General features: G+C 38.5%; 1 protein-coding gene across 16 annotated transcripts in view; it reads left to right on the forward strand.

Annotated features, from left to right (window-relative positions):
• NAV1 (neuron navigator 1) overlaps positions 1–16,781 on the forward strand; it is a 262,874-nt gene that overhangs the window by 228,425 nt on the left and 17,668 nt on the right. For 10 of the 16 annotated variants that reach the window (XM_026680885.2, XM_026680886.2, XM_087962423.1 and 7 more), the window contains 9 exons: positions 524–576; positions 975–998; positions 1,115–1,192; positions 3,339–3,422; positions 4,491–4,602; positions 5,105–5,226; positions 10,359–10,555; positions 10,727–10,886; positions 12,727–12,889. In XM_026680885.2, the coding sequence (XP_026536670.1) occupies positions 524–576; positions 975–998; positions 1,115–1,192; positions 3,339–3,422; positions 4,491–4,602; positions 5,105–5,226; positions 10,359–10,555; positions 10,727–10,886; positions 12,727–12,889 (993 nt within the window). The remainder of the gene's footprint in view (positions 1–523; positions 577–974; positions 999–1,114; positions 1,193–3,338; positions 3,423–4,490; positions 4,603–5,104; positions 5,227–10,358; positions 10,556–10,726; positions 10,887–12,726; positions 12,890–16,781) is intronic. The other 6 variants (XM_087962421.1, XM_087962424.1, XM_087962427.1 and 3 more) reach the window with 1 other exon arrangement.

The following is a 16,781-nucleotide window of genomic DNA, read 5'->3' on the forward strand; positions in this document are numbered from 1 at the left end:
AGACCACACTGCTGCCAAGCGGTGATAAAGTACCAATTTTCACAGTAGATATGGGGATGAGGTTGCAATGAGGGATTGTCTATAACCATCTGGATATCAGTATGGTTTTGTATTTCTGGTTCTGTAGTTGCATGAAAAGCATAACTTCTACTTTGGCATCTATACTTTGGGGTTTATATCTTAACTTAAGTAAAAACTCCTACTCTAAGAAAAAGCATGAAACACCAAAAACTTAATGTTTTCATCAGGGAAACCTTGTAGCCAAGCATTCAGAAGTAAAATAATAATAATAATTGCTGCCTCTGTTTTCTGATCCGATTTCCCATATTAGCCATCATGTGAACTCTTGATGTTGTTGACTCACTCCTTCCTCCCCTCCCCTTGCAAACTGCCATCTTACCTCCTCTCACCATATTTCATATTTACTACTCCTACTGGATCACTTGGTGGCCAATAATAATCCACCTGAAAGGCAGTTGAAGAAACTTTGTGACCAGTTTCTCTCTTTCTCTCTTGATTACAGTTCATGGATCTGTGCTGTCCCTGGCCTCCAGTGCTTCGTCAACTTATTCCTCAGTAAGCTGTGCTCCCTTCATCATATACTCTGTGCCATCTTTCACTTTCTCTGCGTTTCCCCCTTCCCCTGTGGGTGATCTCTAGCTACAGTCTTTCCAAGAGAAAGTGTAGGCAAAGTTGACTGAGGGTTTGGCACTTGTCACCATTGGGAACAGTAGCATTGCATAGCACTATACTTTGCAGTATTGCCATAAATTATAAGGTATAATGAGAAGAGGAGGCAGAGGAATGACAGCAAAATAGAGAAATGTCTGTGCATATGCTGGGTTCTTTGCATGGCTGGTCATTTGTGTTGCCTGGGAATGCCTGATCACTTGTATTGCCTGGGAATGCCTCTATTACTTTCACCCTAACTGCCTGCCTCTCTGTCTCTCCCCTACCCCATTATGTGCTGCCAGGCTGAGGAGAGGATGCAGTCAGAGGTACAGTAAGACCCTCACTTTACTTTCCACTGCTAATCTGCTCTTGACCTTTGGTGGAGAGCCAGCAATTCTCCTGCTTCCTAACTTTCCTGCCTTTTTTCCTCTTTCTCCTTTAGCAAATCCGCAAACTGCGCCGTGAATTGGAATCATCCCAAGAGAAAGTAGCCACACTGACAACCCAGCTCTCAGCCAATGTGAGTAGCCAAATTGGTGCAGCAGCATAATGTGTCCTCCTTCCATGGAATCTAAATGCTTTTTTAAATTTCAAGACTAACCAATTATACGCTTACGTTCCTATTGTATTCATAAGTAGTTTAGGCAAAATAAAAGAAATAAAAGAATGAAAGTTCAATTTTCCCTAGAGTTTCTGGGCATCCTAGCAAAGCTTAGCTGTTCTAAACAAATGAACCATGTACTCCAGAGTTCTAACGGGATTGTATTGCTGCACAACCGCGGTAAATTATCACTGAACATTAGAAAAGATATTAAGCTTTTGTGTCTGTCATGTAGCAATAGCACCCTCTCTTGGCCTTCTATTCTTCCACTAGTACAGCATCTTTGAAACTTTTGAAATGTTGGGTTATATTCATTCATTCTGGAAGCTGATCCTGGAAATATTGTTTTGATATCTTCCCTATGGTCTTCTGGAATTGCTCTAAATTTTAAACAAAATTGTTTTTCTCTCAGTTCCAGTAATCCCAGGTTATATCCAAATCTTTCTTCTACTCTTACAACTTCGGTCTGACTTTCCACAATTTCTATTTTATCATTAATTTGTTTTACATCTCCAGACAATTGTTCTACAGATTCTTTAATCTTCTGAATATCATCTTTCATATTCATTTTTATCTCTGCAAATCTTTCTTCCATTTCCTTTTTAAAAGCATCCAAACTATTGGCAACTGTTTCAGTCATTCTCTTGCCAAATTTTCTGCCATAAATCTGGCCTTATCTGTAATGAATCCCTCCTTTTCATTCCTATTTTTGCTTCTTTTCCTGTGGTTGTCATTGTAATATTTATGGCCAAAAGTAAAAGTATGTCAATTACTAGGTTGAAAGTAATCTTCCTGTTTTGTTTTTCTCAGTCTTTAGCACTTTTAGTCTCAATTAGCTCTTTGTAACCACAGTCATACTCTAAGGCTCATATTACCCTTATCTTATTTCATAAAATCTACCAAGTACCTACTTTCCTTAATACTAAACAATCAACATTCCCAAGAAGGTCCAGTCTGATTGTCTAGTTAATTTTACTATTTTCAAAGGCACTTTTATCAAACAAAAGAATGTTCTTCTAGTTTTCTAAAATTGCTGTCCTTTTTTATTTGTTCCAAACATTCTTAAATCACAGTCTTGTTAAGCTTTTTGTTTTTAAGTCTAAATTCTTTAAGATAGTTTAACAGAATAACAGTTGGAAGGGACCTTGGAGGTATGTCAGGAAATTTCTCCTTAGTTCTAAGTTGGTTCTCTCCTTGATTAGTTTCCATTCATTGCTTCATGTACTGCCTTCAGGTGCTTTGGAAAATAGGTTGAACCCCTCTTCCTTATGACAGGCCCTAAAATATTGGAACCCTACTATCATGTCACCCCAGTCCATTTTTTAATTAGATTAGATATACCCAATTCCTGCAACTGTTCTTCATATGTTTTAGCTCTAGTCACCTAATCATCTTTGTTGCTCTTCTCTGCATTCATTCTAATGTCTCAATAGCCTTTTTTATATCATAGTGACCAAAACTGGATGCACTATTCCAAAAAACAAAGCTACTCATCAAGCGTCTTTATTCTTTCATATTGGTAAGATCTCTCTCAAGTTGTAAATTAATATACATCCAGAAGTGCTTAAGAAGCTACGGCTTTTGCAGGTCAAATGTCCACAGAGGTTGCATAGTGGTTTTGAGCAGATTAGCTATCCAGAACACAAGTGGATCATCTCTTGATCTCTCTTTCCCCAGAGAAAATTTCATTAGTTAGAACTTCCCATCTGTTGACCAGTCTTTCTCACACTGATGTCCCTACTCAAACAGATGCTTGTAGGGACATCTAACCTGTCTAGATCCACACCTGGAAGCCAGTGCCTGAAGCATCTTTGAAAGAAGCCAACATTCATTGACTGTCATACTATTTGCAGCTCAGAACTAGCTATGGGAGGTAAATAATAGAGAGAGTCAGAGCTTTTAATCTACGAGAAGCACATTTTTACTCCTCTTAGTTATAGGTTCAGAAGTTTGGAACTAGTTTTCATTCCCTGCTGGTAAAAAGTTTGTCAAACCATGACCTTGGTATTATTTTATGTACTTTGATTGGGTTGTGACTAAAATTGGCTCTTCTTTATCTTACCAGGCTAACTTAGTAGCAGCATTCGAACAAAGTCTAGTAAACATGACATCCCGTCTGCGGCATTTGGCAGAGACTGCAGAAGAAAAGGTGAGTCATTAGATCAGAGAAGAGGAGCAGTAAGAAGTCACTTTAGCTTTCCTGTTCAAGAACAGGGTTTTTTTTAACCTCTCAGGATTGTAGATGGTGAAAGAAGAAGCAGAAAATTATAATTATTATTTAGTTCTCTTGGGAATTGATATTAGGCAATAGGATCATATAAGTTCAGCTGAAAGCAAAAACTTCCAGTATAGGAAAGAAAACCACCTCTGCTTCTGGGTCTAGAGACTTGGATCATAAAACTTTCGGCTTTGTTTAAATAATAATTTGTTTTCCAGTGTCAGGCATTTGTTTATACTTCTTCAATGGGGTGAATTACTAAGTATATAAAAACCTTGAGTCAGATTTACCTTGAGTCAGATTTGACTCCTAGCAATTGTATGGATAATTGTGTTGTATTTTGGGCCACAATATGGAAGTGGTCTTCTGTGTTTTCCCCCTCCCAATTTCCAGTCCAATCTGTAGCCCTGGGATTTTTCCTATCAGGTGTGTCTCTACAAAGCTTTTTCAAGATTAACTAGAGTCATTCAGATACTGCCACTTGATGACACAATTTACAACTCAGGAGATCAATGCATGCAATTTGGCAATAAATTTATCAAATTGATTTCCGCCTTGCTTTTTTAATACTAGATACTTTTCCATTTTTCCCCAGCTTCTTGGAATACGGTTAGGCAGTCTACAGGATGTAATCATTTATGTTTTTGATGAGTTTTTGCCACAGTCATGTTACTGTTATTTATGTCTCTTTAAAAGACAGAAAAAGAAGTACAATAGGTATAGTAATCCTTTTCTCATGCTTAATTAGCTGTTTTACTGATAGATATCTACCTCAAAATCTAGGACACTATCTTCAGAAAGTTGAACCATTCTTCCCTGAAAGAAACATTAGGCTGGTATTGTTTTGAGAAATTAAAATCCTGGAAAGATGCAGCTTCTTTATACTGTTTGGAATATAAGGATTAGGGAAAAAAATGATTTTCCCTAATATTACTCATAAGAATTCCTAGTGAAAGCATAAAACCCAAGACATTAATACATTTACACAATGTCTTTCAGGACACTGAGTTGTTGGATTTGCGGGAAACTATTGATTTCTTGAAGAAGAAGAATTCAGAAGCCCAGGCTGTTATCCAAGGGGCCCTGAATGGAACTGATATTACACCCAAAGGTGAGGACAACGGTTGATGCTCATAATATTTTTATCTGCATCTTCTCCATGATAGATTTGGTGTATATTTGTGTGTGTCAGCATCGGTCAATGCCCGAATCTACTAAGCAGAGGGAAAGCAATATGCATCTTTCTCTAAATATAGGCAACCAATTCTTGGTATTGAATGCGTATTGCACTTATCCATCTCTTTCCCTAGTATTCTCCACTTCCCTATTCTGAGTCTGAGTTAGTATCTTTTAGATAAACAAGCTGATTGCTTTTCATGCAGAATTCTAACCTTTCTGAGATATTATTAAATTAATGGAAACAGACTACAGAAGAGAGATGGGATTTTTAAAACTGTGCTTCCTTGTTTTTCTATTTAATATATGTCTGTGTTTTTATACTTAACATAGTTTGAAGTTGAGTCTGAAAGCTGAAGGGAATGCAATGATGCAAAAGTATCGCACAAGTCTATAAGCACATTCTGAATGGGTCTTTTCTTTTCCTTATTGTCCAGAACTACGAATCAAGAGGCAAAACTCATCAGATAGTATATCCAGCCTGAATAGCATCACCAGCCATTCTAGCATTGGTAGTGGCAAAGATTCAGATGCCAAGAAGAAGAAGAAGAAAAGCTGGGTAGGTCAAGATACAAGTGAAGCCAAGGAAATTAAGTTTACTTCTACAGTTTGTGAATATGAAATCCTGTAGTGTTTTGTCAGAATAGGTAATAGAATGACAATCATGGTTATTCCAGGATTCTTACCTATAGCAATAGCTATACCTGCTTGGAAAAAATATTTCGGACAGAATTTAGTTTGCATTTTGTTCTTGAATTCAAACGTAAAATTGCTTGCTACAGGTGGAATTCATCCACTGCTAAGCAATGGCCTATGAAGTATACACCAATAATATTTAATTATGATGGCCTAGCAGATCAAGGGAAGTGATGTCCATTTCATTATGGATTTTTATTAAAAACAAACACATGCACTTAAAAGGTACCCAATATGCCTTTTTTTCTGCCCACTCAATCCCATCTCTATCTTTTAATTCTTTGATGTTTTTCTGTTCTCATTCCAACCACTTGTTTTGAGCCAGAACATAGAACAGAAAAGTCTCAGTTATTAGGCTCCTCTTTAAAAAGAAAAAAAGAAAAGTAATTGAAGTGAAACATTCTGAGACAGAGAATAATGTGCAATTATTAGAAGCATTAGAATGCTTAATTCTTCACAACTGTTTCTTTCTTTCTTTCTTTCTTTTGCATGACAAGTCACTATTTGTGCTTCTAATGTGAGTCCTTATTTTCCTGTATGTTACCCTTACAGCTCTGGTATTTCCCACTCTTCCAAGGAGAGCTATATACTGCCAGCTCTCTGCCCAGTGTTACGAACTAAGCAAACTCATTCATCAATAACCATACTAGCAGCAGGCTTGTAATCCTGCACTTCTGATTGGCCCGCGGATAAGCGAATCGTGATTGGCCACCTCTGGCTGACCTGATTGGCTGACAGTGGGCCGTCTCTGATTGGACGCTTTTAGAGAGGTTAATTCAATTTCATTGGTTGTTGTGACAGCAGCCAGCTCTATAAAAGAGCTGCTGTTGCCCTAGTTGTTGTTCTGTTCTGAAGTCACTATTAAAGAGTTGAGTTGAGTCACTATAGATGCCTCGTCTCTGTTATTGCGCCCACTCCTCCAGATCTAACACCCAGTATGTGTGTCTTCCCTTTAGGAAGACTGGATAAGAGTCTGTTCTACCTCTGTATGCTGGACATCCCTGCTTCTTCTGGGCAGGGAGCTCTGAGCTGAGTGCATGATTAAGTCTTGCTCTACTGTTTTTTTCCCTTTTCTTCCTTCAATGCTGATCTACAACACTTTTTTATTTTCAGGTCTATGAGGTAAGCTTGGAACTTCCCTTCCACCTTTTCCCCAGTCCTTTCCTTATGTTTTACTCCCGATTGGTCACTCCATTGTATATGGGACAGCTCAACACTTGTGAAACTAACCGTCCCATTTGCTCATATACTTGCACTGCCAAGTCATACTGTAAGAGGCACTGCACTGGGATTGGGGGAAAGTTTCATATCTGTTGGTAATATTATTTTCAATCTGCCCTAATTCAGTCTGAAAAACATTGTGCTTTTCACAAACTAGTATTTGTTAATCACAAACCAGTATTTGTTAATCACAAACCATTATTTCTTAAATCACAAACCAGTATTTGTTAATCAGTATTTGTTAATTTGTTAATTCCTATTTGTAGTTTGTTTTTAAAGACTGTGTTCCAGTCTTGCAGTACCTAGAAGCATTAATATAGTTGTCATAAGAGAAGGAAGTATATTTAGATGAATAGATTTTTGATCATTAGAAATAGATTTTGATCATTAGAAATAGTTCTACAGATAGCTGAAGAGAGAGAGAGAGTGTGTGCACAAGTTAAACAATTCCTCTTATGTTAAGGAAAAGTTCCCAATTTAGAAATGATTATGTTAACTTGAGGTGAAATATCATCATGTGACTTTTTTGATAAGTGGTTAAATTTTTTGGTTGAAGGATATAAGTAAAGCTTTAAATAAATAATAATAAAAGTAACTCCAGTAGTTTGATGATGCTTCTCATATTCAATATTAGTTTTGTTTGGGTCTCTTGATATTTAGGCTTATTTAGTTTCAATGACCCAAAAACAAGATTCAAAACTTATGACAGTTCTTTTATTTCTGTGTGGGCAAAGTTTATCAGGAATGGTTCTTCCAGGCAATACCTCCCTCCCTAAGTGGACTTCCATTTTGGAAACAGACCCATTGCTGTTACTAATGAGGTCGGATCTTGTTTGCAGCATGCTGCAATGAACAAAAAACAAGCCCTAGAGGATCTAAGACAGCTCCCCCCACGGCCAACTTGCCATAGCCAACTCACCGTGGGACAACTTTCCATGAGCAATTCATCACGGGACAATTTGCTGTGCAACAAGAGTTTACACTAATATTGAAGAAATGATTGAATATAATCATTAAAGAAAGGATGCCAAAGGAGGAACAGAATGAAATGTGAATGAGAAAAATTAAAATATTTTTTAAAAATATTTTAAATAATTAAATTTAACAGTTGAATTGTTCTATGGAAAGTTGGCCATGGTGAGTTAGCTGTGGCCATTTGGCTGTGGTGAGTTGTCCCATTCCAAGTCCTAGATACTAGTAACTGCCATTTGAAGCTAAACAAGAGAACAATTCAATGAGTTAGTTTTCTTCCCCTTTTGCTCCAGAGACTGGCTGGAGGGAGAAAAATAGCACTTCTGTGATCTGCCCCAAGAATTGGGTTAATGGGCAGATTAGAAGTATGATAATTAGAGTAAACCCTATTTTCCATTACAGTGCTATCTTCCACCCATTACAGTGGCTGTTCTTCCTGCTACTGTCTCAATACACATATGAATTGATGCTTGTTTTGTGTTTGTGTGAGTATGTGTATGCGTGCATGTTGCATGCTCTGCCTGAGCATGATTAAAGTCATGCGTTATTTAGTCCTTTCACATGAGAAAAACATGCAACTATTTTCTTATTTTAAAATTATTTTTACGTATACTTTGGAAAGAAAAGTCTGTTTCTTTGGTCTTTTAATAGCAAGGCTTTGGAGTACAAGATGAATATACTCATCTTTTAGTTCCCTTTTCTGATGAATATCTTTCTGTTAAAACTAGAAAGGGCTTATACAGTCTAAGGGCAAAGGAAGCAGCCTAGCCTTATTTGTAAATGTGATAAATCAGTATCAGATTTCAAGAAAGATAGGCATGGAGAATTGACTGTTGGAGCATATTTAAATTCCAACGGTATAATGTCCAGGAGGATAGTGCTTTATAATTGGATGAATTTATAAGCATCACAAGGGTCTATTCGCATCTAGTAAGCTGAGAAAATGTGGCTGTTTGATGTTGTGGCATTTTACAAATACCGCTGGTTATCCTTGACATGATCAGCAATATTGCAAAATCATCTTATTATTCCTCCTGTTCCTTCCTAATCCTCCTCTGACTAAGACAGGAATAAAATGGTGCTCTTAACAACATACCTTAATGATAGAACTCATGTCTGAATGTGTGACAAATAGAGTGCATGTTATCGGTACAATCACTTCTTTGCCTATCATGGTGACAAGAAGAAATGCATGAATTCTAATCTTCTCTCCCTTTCCCTTTCCTGTTTGTTTTTAATTCCTTGGATAAAGATTTTAAATTTATGTGTATACCTCGTTTCTTTGTCTATGATAGACCTATAGACATACAAAAAGTTCCCAAGCAATGACTAGATCCGCTGAAATATGGTGACTACCACTAGAACCTTTTGAATGCTCAGACTTTCCTCAGTATCTTTTTTCTCTGCTTTGAAAAAAGCAACCATTAGATCCAAGGAATCAACTATGGCATGTTTATAAGAAACTTGTAACCTAACCAAGTTCCCTTCCTAAATAGCCACAGGGAAAGCATCAGCTCTTCTGACATGCGTTTTGCCTACTCCTAAGAATCCAAGTATCTAAAGAGATAGTGGTAGTGCATTATAATTAGATTATAAACCTGTTATCCCAATGTCATTCTGTTCACCTTTTTAAAGGTTTTTGTGCACAGATAAAACCCTGCCCTCATTTGCTTCCCATGAGAGGCAAAATTCTTGTTGCTAAAATTCCAGAACCCTTTGAACTAATCTCCTTCAGATACATTAGATATTCTGACACATTAGACAATGGCAGCAATTATATGTAAGATCTCAGTTGATCTGTGCCATTGTTGTTGCTGATTATTGACTCTAGTGCATATTCAGACATGTCCAAGTTTCAGTCTTGGACATGTCTGAATATAGTTTACTTTATTTGTGTGCAGATAATAAGGGCATTTATTTACATTCCTATACTAGCTGCTTGGGGGGTGGGGAGAGAAGGACCTACCACATATCTGCATTTTCCCTAACCTGCAACAGATACATTATTGCTTTGGAATCTCCCAGACATGCTGGGCTGTGTTTCTTTCAAGCAAACTTTCTTTCAAACAAACAGGGTTTATATATTTAGCTTCCCTCAAGGGCTCAGATTTATGGTTTCCAATCATGCAAGCAGTCTGGTTCTTTTCATGGCGAGATAATAATAGTGACATTTAGAATAATTTCACTTCCTTGCCAGCAGCTGACTCAGCTTGAGGCATTGCACATGCCATGAGGTGAAGGGGAGCAAGCCTACTTTAGTCAAAAGGGCTTTCACGGCCCCACTCCCTGGCCCAACTTATTTACATTGGCTTGCTTGAAACCAACCAGTATTGCTGCTGAATCCTCTTAGGTCTACTGGTGGTAGCTTGTGGAGCCTAATTAAGATGCACTGAACACAAATCATGAATATTTCTTAACCTTTTAATCACCTTTTATATGTACTTGCATTCCTATTCTTTAAAGATGTTTGAAAAAATGGTGTGTTTTTTTTTTCCATTCAGTGCATGCTTATGGGTGAAATGCATATTAATCTGTATCTTAAATAATAATTAATTAAATGCAGCAATCTGTATTTGAAAGAGTATAAATTCTCTTAAAACAGCTGTTGGCTTACTTAATGTTAATGTGAGAAACATACTGTCTAGAATATGATATATGTGATTTTTTTAAAAAAACAAAACATTCAAGGATACTGAGTGTCTTGAAAAATATTCAAAACGATTAGAGAGGAATTTCCTTGTTTTAATGAAGACTCTGGGTGGGCTTTCCTAACCTTTTCTATATTTGTATTTTCCTCTTCAGTTAAGAAGTTCTTTCAACAAAGCTTTCAGCATCAAAAAGGGTCCAAAATCTGCCTCCTCCTATTCTGATATAGAGGAAATTGCCACCCCTGATTCTTCAGCCCCATCATCACCAAAACTGCAGCATGGATCCATGGAAACAGCCTCTCCTTCCATCCAGTCTTCCAACTCCTCTTCCGTAGGCATTGATACCACTGAGTAAGTCCAGCCTCCAACTGTACTGGAAGCAGAAGAAGAAGGCTTGAGTGGGCAGTGTGGTATTTGGGAAGATCACAACGGGCAGATTAGATTAAGTTTGACATAACATTAATTCTATGCACGTACTTGTCTTTTATTCTCTGTTTTAATGGCTTTTTGTTCCCTATGCAGACTTTTCCAGACCAATGAAGAAGAACCAGAGAAAAAGGAGGTTTCAGAATTACGCTCAGAACTATGGGAAAAAGAAATGAAATTGACTGACATTCGTTTGGAAGCCCTAAACTCTGCCCATCAGCTGGATCAGTTGCGTGAAACTATGCATAACATGCAGGTAGGTGTTGTAGCCTGTCGGCTGCCAGCCCCTCCAGCAGCCAAATCTGATGAGGAGGCGGCATGGGAGTAAAGGCCAGCATCAAGGCAATCTGAGAGCTCTGAGAGGGAAGAAGGAATGTAACTGTCAGAGATAGAGACAGAGGCGGAGCCTGGGGCATCCAGGAGAGTCAACAGCCCCCAGGTCTGGAGGTGGCTGGTGAGGAAGTGGGGGAACAGCTGGGTCCAGTGCCTGACATGCTGATGTGCAGAAGGCAGAGGAGAGGAGAGCAGTGGAAATCTATAAGGCCGATCCTTGGGACGGAAGCCCCACCACTGCTAGCGAAGCCCCACCTTAGCTCTGGGGATAAAAGGCAGGGGGTGAAGATGAACAGGTGTGGCAGACTACTATTCATCTCCCTGCCGGACAGACTTGTTAGCTTGTTGTGTGTGTGAGAGAGAGACTTTTTGCCAGGGCTGCTGGCACTCCTAATAAAGGAAACATTTATTGAACTGAAGAGAGCTTGTCATGTTTGGGAGCCGGCTCAGAACAGTAGGACTGGTGCTCTGCAGAGCTGGCAATATGGCTCAGATTGCAATTTGTACATTGCTACGGAGACCAATTTCTGAATGCCTGTGGTGTGTTTTCATTAAACAATAAAACAATTGTATGATACACATGCCCCACATTACACGCAGCTGATACTGCTGGTTTTATTTTTATCAGAGGAAGTACACTGTTTGAACTGTTGTGCATAGGTTATTGATCCTTAAATGTTTTGATTAATTTCCAAATGCCTTTCCCCAAGGTAAGGATTTTTTTTAAAAGGTCAAGAGCCTCTTTAGTGCCAATGGAGGCTCTTTTCTATTTTTAAACTCATCATGGTCACAGTGTGACCACTGTCCCACATATTTCTTGAGATTAAAAAATAAAATAAGGTCAGATGCACACCTTATGGCTAACCAAATATATCATTTGAACCATTTCTTGCCCTAATAATATTCCAAACATATACATTGTTTCAGAATAAGTAAAAATAAAAATAAGTGTTGTTAGAGAAAGACGGTGAGAGAGACAGAGCACAAGCAAGAACTAATGTAGTTTTGGAGCTCAATTTTTTTTTTTTTTGCTTAGGAAACAGGAAAGTTCTGCTGTTCTCTTTATTGCTTAACTTTCACTACTGCAGGTTTGACATCAATGCTAATAAACAAAATAAAGGGATACCAAGCACCTGCTGTCTAGTGAAAAAGAAATACAAAAACTACATTTGGTTTTAAGGACCTCTTTTTCTAATGGTTCAAGTAAGAATTTACTACTGGGTCTTTAGTCTCTGGAATCCATAATCTTGGTTGCCAGGTGCAATTCAATGTGCATCACATAGATCCTGGATATCTTCAGGACTGCCTCCCTCAAATTGGTTTTGTTTATCTTAGAAGGTTCAACAGAGCACATGGTTCGGTTCAATTGCCATCTCTGGAAGTTGGTTTTGGCAGTGGGCACCTATTATGAGATCAGGATAGTCCTTATCCTCCTGAGCTTCAGAAAGGCTGCCAAAACTGTTTTTTTCAATAGGACTGTTACAAACTGCTTACTATAATTAAGAAATAACCATAAGACTAATCAATCAATAAACTATTGCCATCACTGTTTCTGTAATCAAAGTGTAATGGATGTAGAGTTTTATTTATTATGGTGCTATATTTTTGTTGTCTTGGTTTTAATTCTGCAGTTTTTAACTACATTTATATAAATGCTCAGATCAGTTTGGATGGGAGTGGCATATAAACCCTCTAAATAAATGAATGGTATGAATGAATGTTGTTATTATCCCAAGCTTTTGCTCTTTGTTCATTTCCTTTAGCTGGAAGTAGATCTATTGAAAGCTGAAAATGACCGGCTAAAAGTAGCACCTGGGCCATCATCTATCCCCAGCCATGTTTTGAGCTCATCTGCTGCATCTTCCCCAAGGCGTTCCCTAGGATTACAGCTGAGTCACTCTTTCAGCCCCAGTTTAACTGATACAGGTAAGCAAAGAAAAGGGGAAAATGGGACCACCAAACAATAGATAGCAATTTACTTTTTGCCTCTCAATCATGATCTTCTCATATTGTTGTTGTTTAATGGTCTATGCTTAAAAGATAGAATCAAAATTGGCTCATAGGAGAAAGAGAGGGTAATGATATATGCTATGTGAAGTCCTCTTTTATATCAGGGAGAATGTGACATATAGTAATTAGGGGTGTACACAAAATGGAACTTTTCTTTTGAACCCATACCAATTGGAAACCAGCTGTTCTGTATAAGGAATGGCTTGTGCAGACATTGCTTTGCAAATTACTGTTGGTAATATACACAGACTGCTGATAATGTCACTTGTTTTATTAACAGAACTTACTTTCAAATGGAGAATCTACAAGGGGAGGGGAAAGTGGAACCAGAGTAAAGAAAAGGGAATGTGCTTAGATCTAAAATAAAGGCTGTGTTAGACTCTATGAATCTAAATGGGGCTGGGGGAAGAAAAATATTCAATATTTGAACAGATGCCCCAGGAGAAGAAGCATAAGATTAGATCCAGAGACTAATTTTATAGTGTACATGTTTGCATGCATGCGTCTGTCTAATCTAATCATCTCATACATACATGATGGCTGTCGTAAAATTGAATCAGAGATTCTGAAGGAAAATCTGATATTTTTTAAAAAAATACATAGACAACGTTCTAAAAATAGTGATTTATTTACTAAAGAAGACATTAAAACAGTTTCAAAACATACACCAGAGAAATAAAAATCACAGGTTAAACTGATAGTATTCATAGAATTATTAAACAGAAATTATTATCGGCATGTAAAAGCCAGTATTTATGAAAGTTTGACCAGAAAACTACATCTGTTACATTTTGTACCTTTTGAAATGAATGAATTATTTAAAAAAGAAAAAGAATGTAGAAATGTCAGGATTGTTCAGCTTTTGGGAAGATATGAGAAAAAGGAAAGTTGGAAACACCTTAAAACCAGAATTGTTGACAGATTTTAAAGAAAGTTAATAGAGAAAAAGTTGGATATAAGCCAACACATATACATATACATATACATACACACACACACACACACATATATGTTTTCTTAAGTTTTCGCGGGTACTTACATGTATGGTATTCAGCTTTGTTCGGGTATTTTCCCACGTCATTATAGTTGTGCTTTTAAAGTTGTAGCAATGTTTCAGCAGAATCTCATCTGCCATCATCAGGCTTTTGTATTGTGTTCCTCTGTGAGTCAGACTTTTACAGTTGTTTCTGTTATGTCTCCCCTTTAATTGCAGGCGAGCAAAACAAAAAGCAGCCATTTCAGAATTAATTCAAATCAAAAACAAACCCCCACAAGAGAACGGCTGGAGTAATTCCAAAACACGCAATAAATCCACACTCTGTCCGGCAATCCTGGCGTAGCAGTAATTCACAAGGCTCAGAGAGTTTATTGCATATCTTCACTCCATTTAGACACTTTGCTTCTGGCGAGTTCCACCAGCCCAGCCGTGTCCTTTTATCCACTTATGGATCGTGTTAATTTCCTAATTAATTACTGGCTCTACGCCTCCTCCCTAATTGCGATTGGCGTCTGAGCCTCCTCCTGTTTCTGACGTCAAGCCATAAGTTCTCCAAATTGTCATCTCCGCTGGAAAACTCTGTCATGCCTTCCCTGTCAGCCATTCCTGGCTGCTGCTCAGATAACGAACCAGAGGAGGTCGAAGGTCCTGACAACTCTATTAAATCAGGTTTATCTCCCCTTGTTACATCCATCTCCTCATCCTGGCTACTATCCAAGTCACTAAGCAATGCTGGCTCATATTTTTCTGCCATATCTTCGTCGCTCAAACTCATATCTGCCACAGGAGCAGATTCCAAACCCGGAGCCACAACATGTTTCAGTTTTAAATTTGGGGCTAGCCTACTGCTGTGCCAGAATGGATTTTTCTTCATCCTGATTGGTTGGGAGTCTTTGTGTTTATTGGTCTTGGAGTTTGCTGTGTTCTGCTTGATTGGTGTTTCTAATATCTTCTGTCTGTTTTGTGGCTTTTTTTGTGTCTTGATTGGCTGGCAACATTGTGTTCCTGTATTGGAGGCTTTTAGTGTAGCTTGGCTCCGAGTAAATGGACGGCTATCATTTGTTAGGAAGCTAGGTTTCATCTGGGTGCCTGGCTGGGGTGTGTTTGAGCTGGAGGTATCAGGGGGGATCTGTTTGTGCCCAGGTGTTTGCCTGGCTTGTGGTGTGGAGATTTTTTTGTTTGTGAGTGTAGGCTTCCTAATAATTGACAGTCTGGTGGAATCATCTCTTCTATTCATGCTTTCAGGTCTTTTTTCAATCTCTATGGCTTCTCTGATAATTTTGTGGCTGGGGTTTTCTATAGTGGCTAGGGTTTTGGTGCCATTGAAGTTGATGCTATGACCTGCGGCTTTCATGTGTTGGACTAGTGAGGAAGTGTGTTCCAGCTTTTTTACTGCATTTTTGTGTTCATCTAGGCAGGTACTTATTCTTCTATTGGTCTGTCCAATGTATGTGGCAGGGCATGATGCACAGGGGACTTCATATATGCCTTGGTTTTCCAGGTCAATTTTATTTTTGGGGTTTCTTAGGATGGCTGCTATTTTTCTGTCTGTTTTGAAGGCAATCTCGATGTGATGCCTGTGTAGTATCTTACTGATTTTGTCTGTAGTACCTCTTATGTAGGGCAGGACAGCTGTTCCATAGGTCTGTTCATCTTCTAGGCCTCCATTATGTCTCAGTGTGTTTTTGTGGATCAAGCTGGTGATTTTGCTTTTGTTGAAGCCGTTAGCTGTCAGTACTTTAGTCAGGGTGCATAGTTCAGTCTTTTTGTGTGTCTTGTCTGCCATGCGTTTGGTTCTGGCGATTAGTGTTTTGGCCACGGAGTTTATCTGTGCTGGGTGGTGGTGGGATTGGGCATTGAGGTAGCGGTTGGTGTGTGTTTTCTTCTGGTATATGGTGTGTCCTAGTGTATCATCTGTTTTTTTGTAGATTAGTACATCTAGGAATGGTAGTTGTTTGTTTGTTTCCATTTCCATGGTGAACTTGATTTTGGGGGGTGTGCTGTTTAGGTGTGTTAGGAAATTGTTTAGGTTTTCTTTTCCATGGGGCCAAATCACAAATGTGTCATCGATGTATCTTAACCATAGTTTGGGTTTGTGGGTGGCATTGGCTAGAGCTCTGGATTCAAATTCTTCCATGAACAGGTTTGCAATGACGGGTGACAGTGGTGATCCCATAGGGGCTTCTTCAATTTGCTTGTATCTTTGTCATTTGTATATGAAATATGTGTTGGTTAAGCAGCGTTCTGTTAGTTCCATGAGGTGGTTGGGTGGTTGGTATTTATTTTTGATGATCTCGAGAGTTTCTTTTATTGGGACTTGAGTGAATAGTGAAACCACATCGAAACTTACAAGCAGATCTTTTTGTTCCACGTGTAGATCTTTGATCATTTCCAAGAGGTGGTATGAGTTTTGTACATGTGAAGCTGCTGCTTCAGCATGTGGCTGTAGCTGCTTTGCTAGGTATTTGGCTAGGTTTTGTAGTGGTGCTTCTCTGGAGCTGACTATGGGTCTGAGAGGTATGTCTTCTTTGTGTATTTTTGGGAGGCCGTATAGTTTGGGGCATCTGGAAGATTTTTCTCTTGGGATGATCGTCTGTTGGATCTCTTTGCTCATGTGGCTGGTTATAATTTTCTTCTTGGTTATTTTTTCGAGATATGTGGTTGGGTCCGTGTTTATGGGTTTGTATGTGGAGTCTTGGAGTAGGTATGTCAATTTTGTTTCGTAGTCTTTTCTGTCTATTACTACTGTGGCATTACCTTTATCTGCTGGAAGTATGATTATGCTGCTGTCGTTCCTTAAGGCTTGCAGGG

The sequence above is a fragment of the Notechis scutatus genome, chromosome 3, assembly GCF_049901735.1.
Source record: "Notechis scutatus isolate UNSWTSFEM ecotype Mainland chromosome 3, rNotScu1.2, whole genome shotgun sequence".
Lineage (NCBI taxonomy): Eukaryota > Metazoa > Chordata > Lepidosauria > Squamata > Elapidae > Notechis > Notechis scutatus.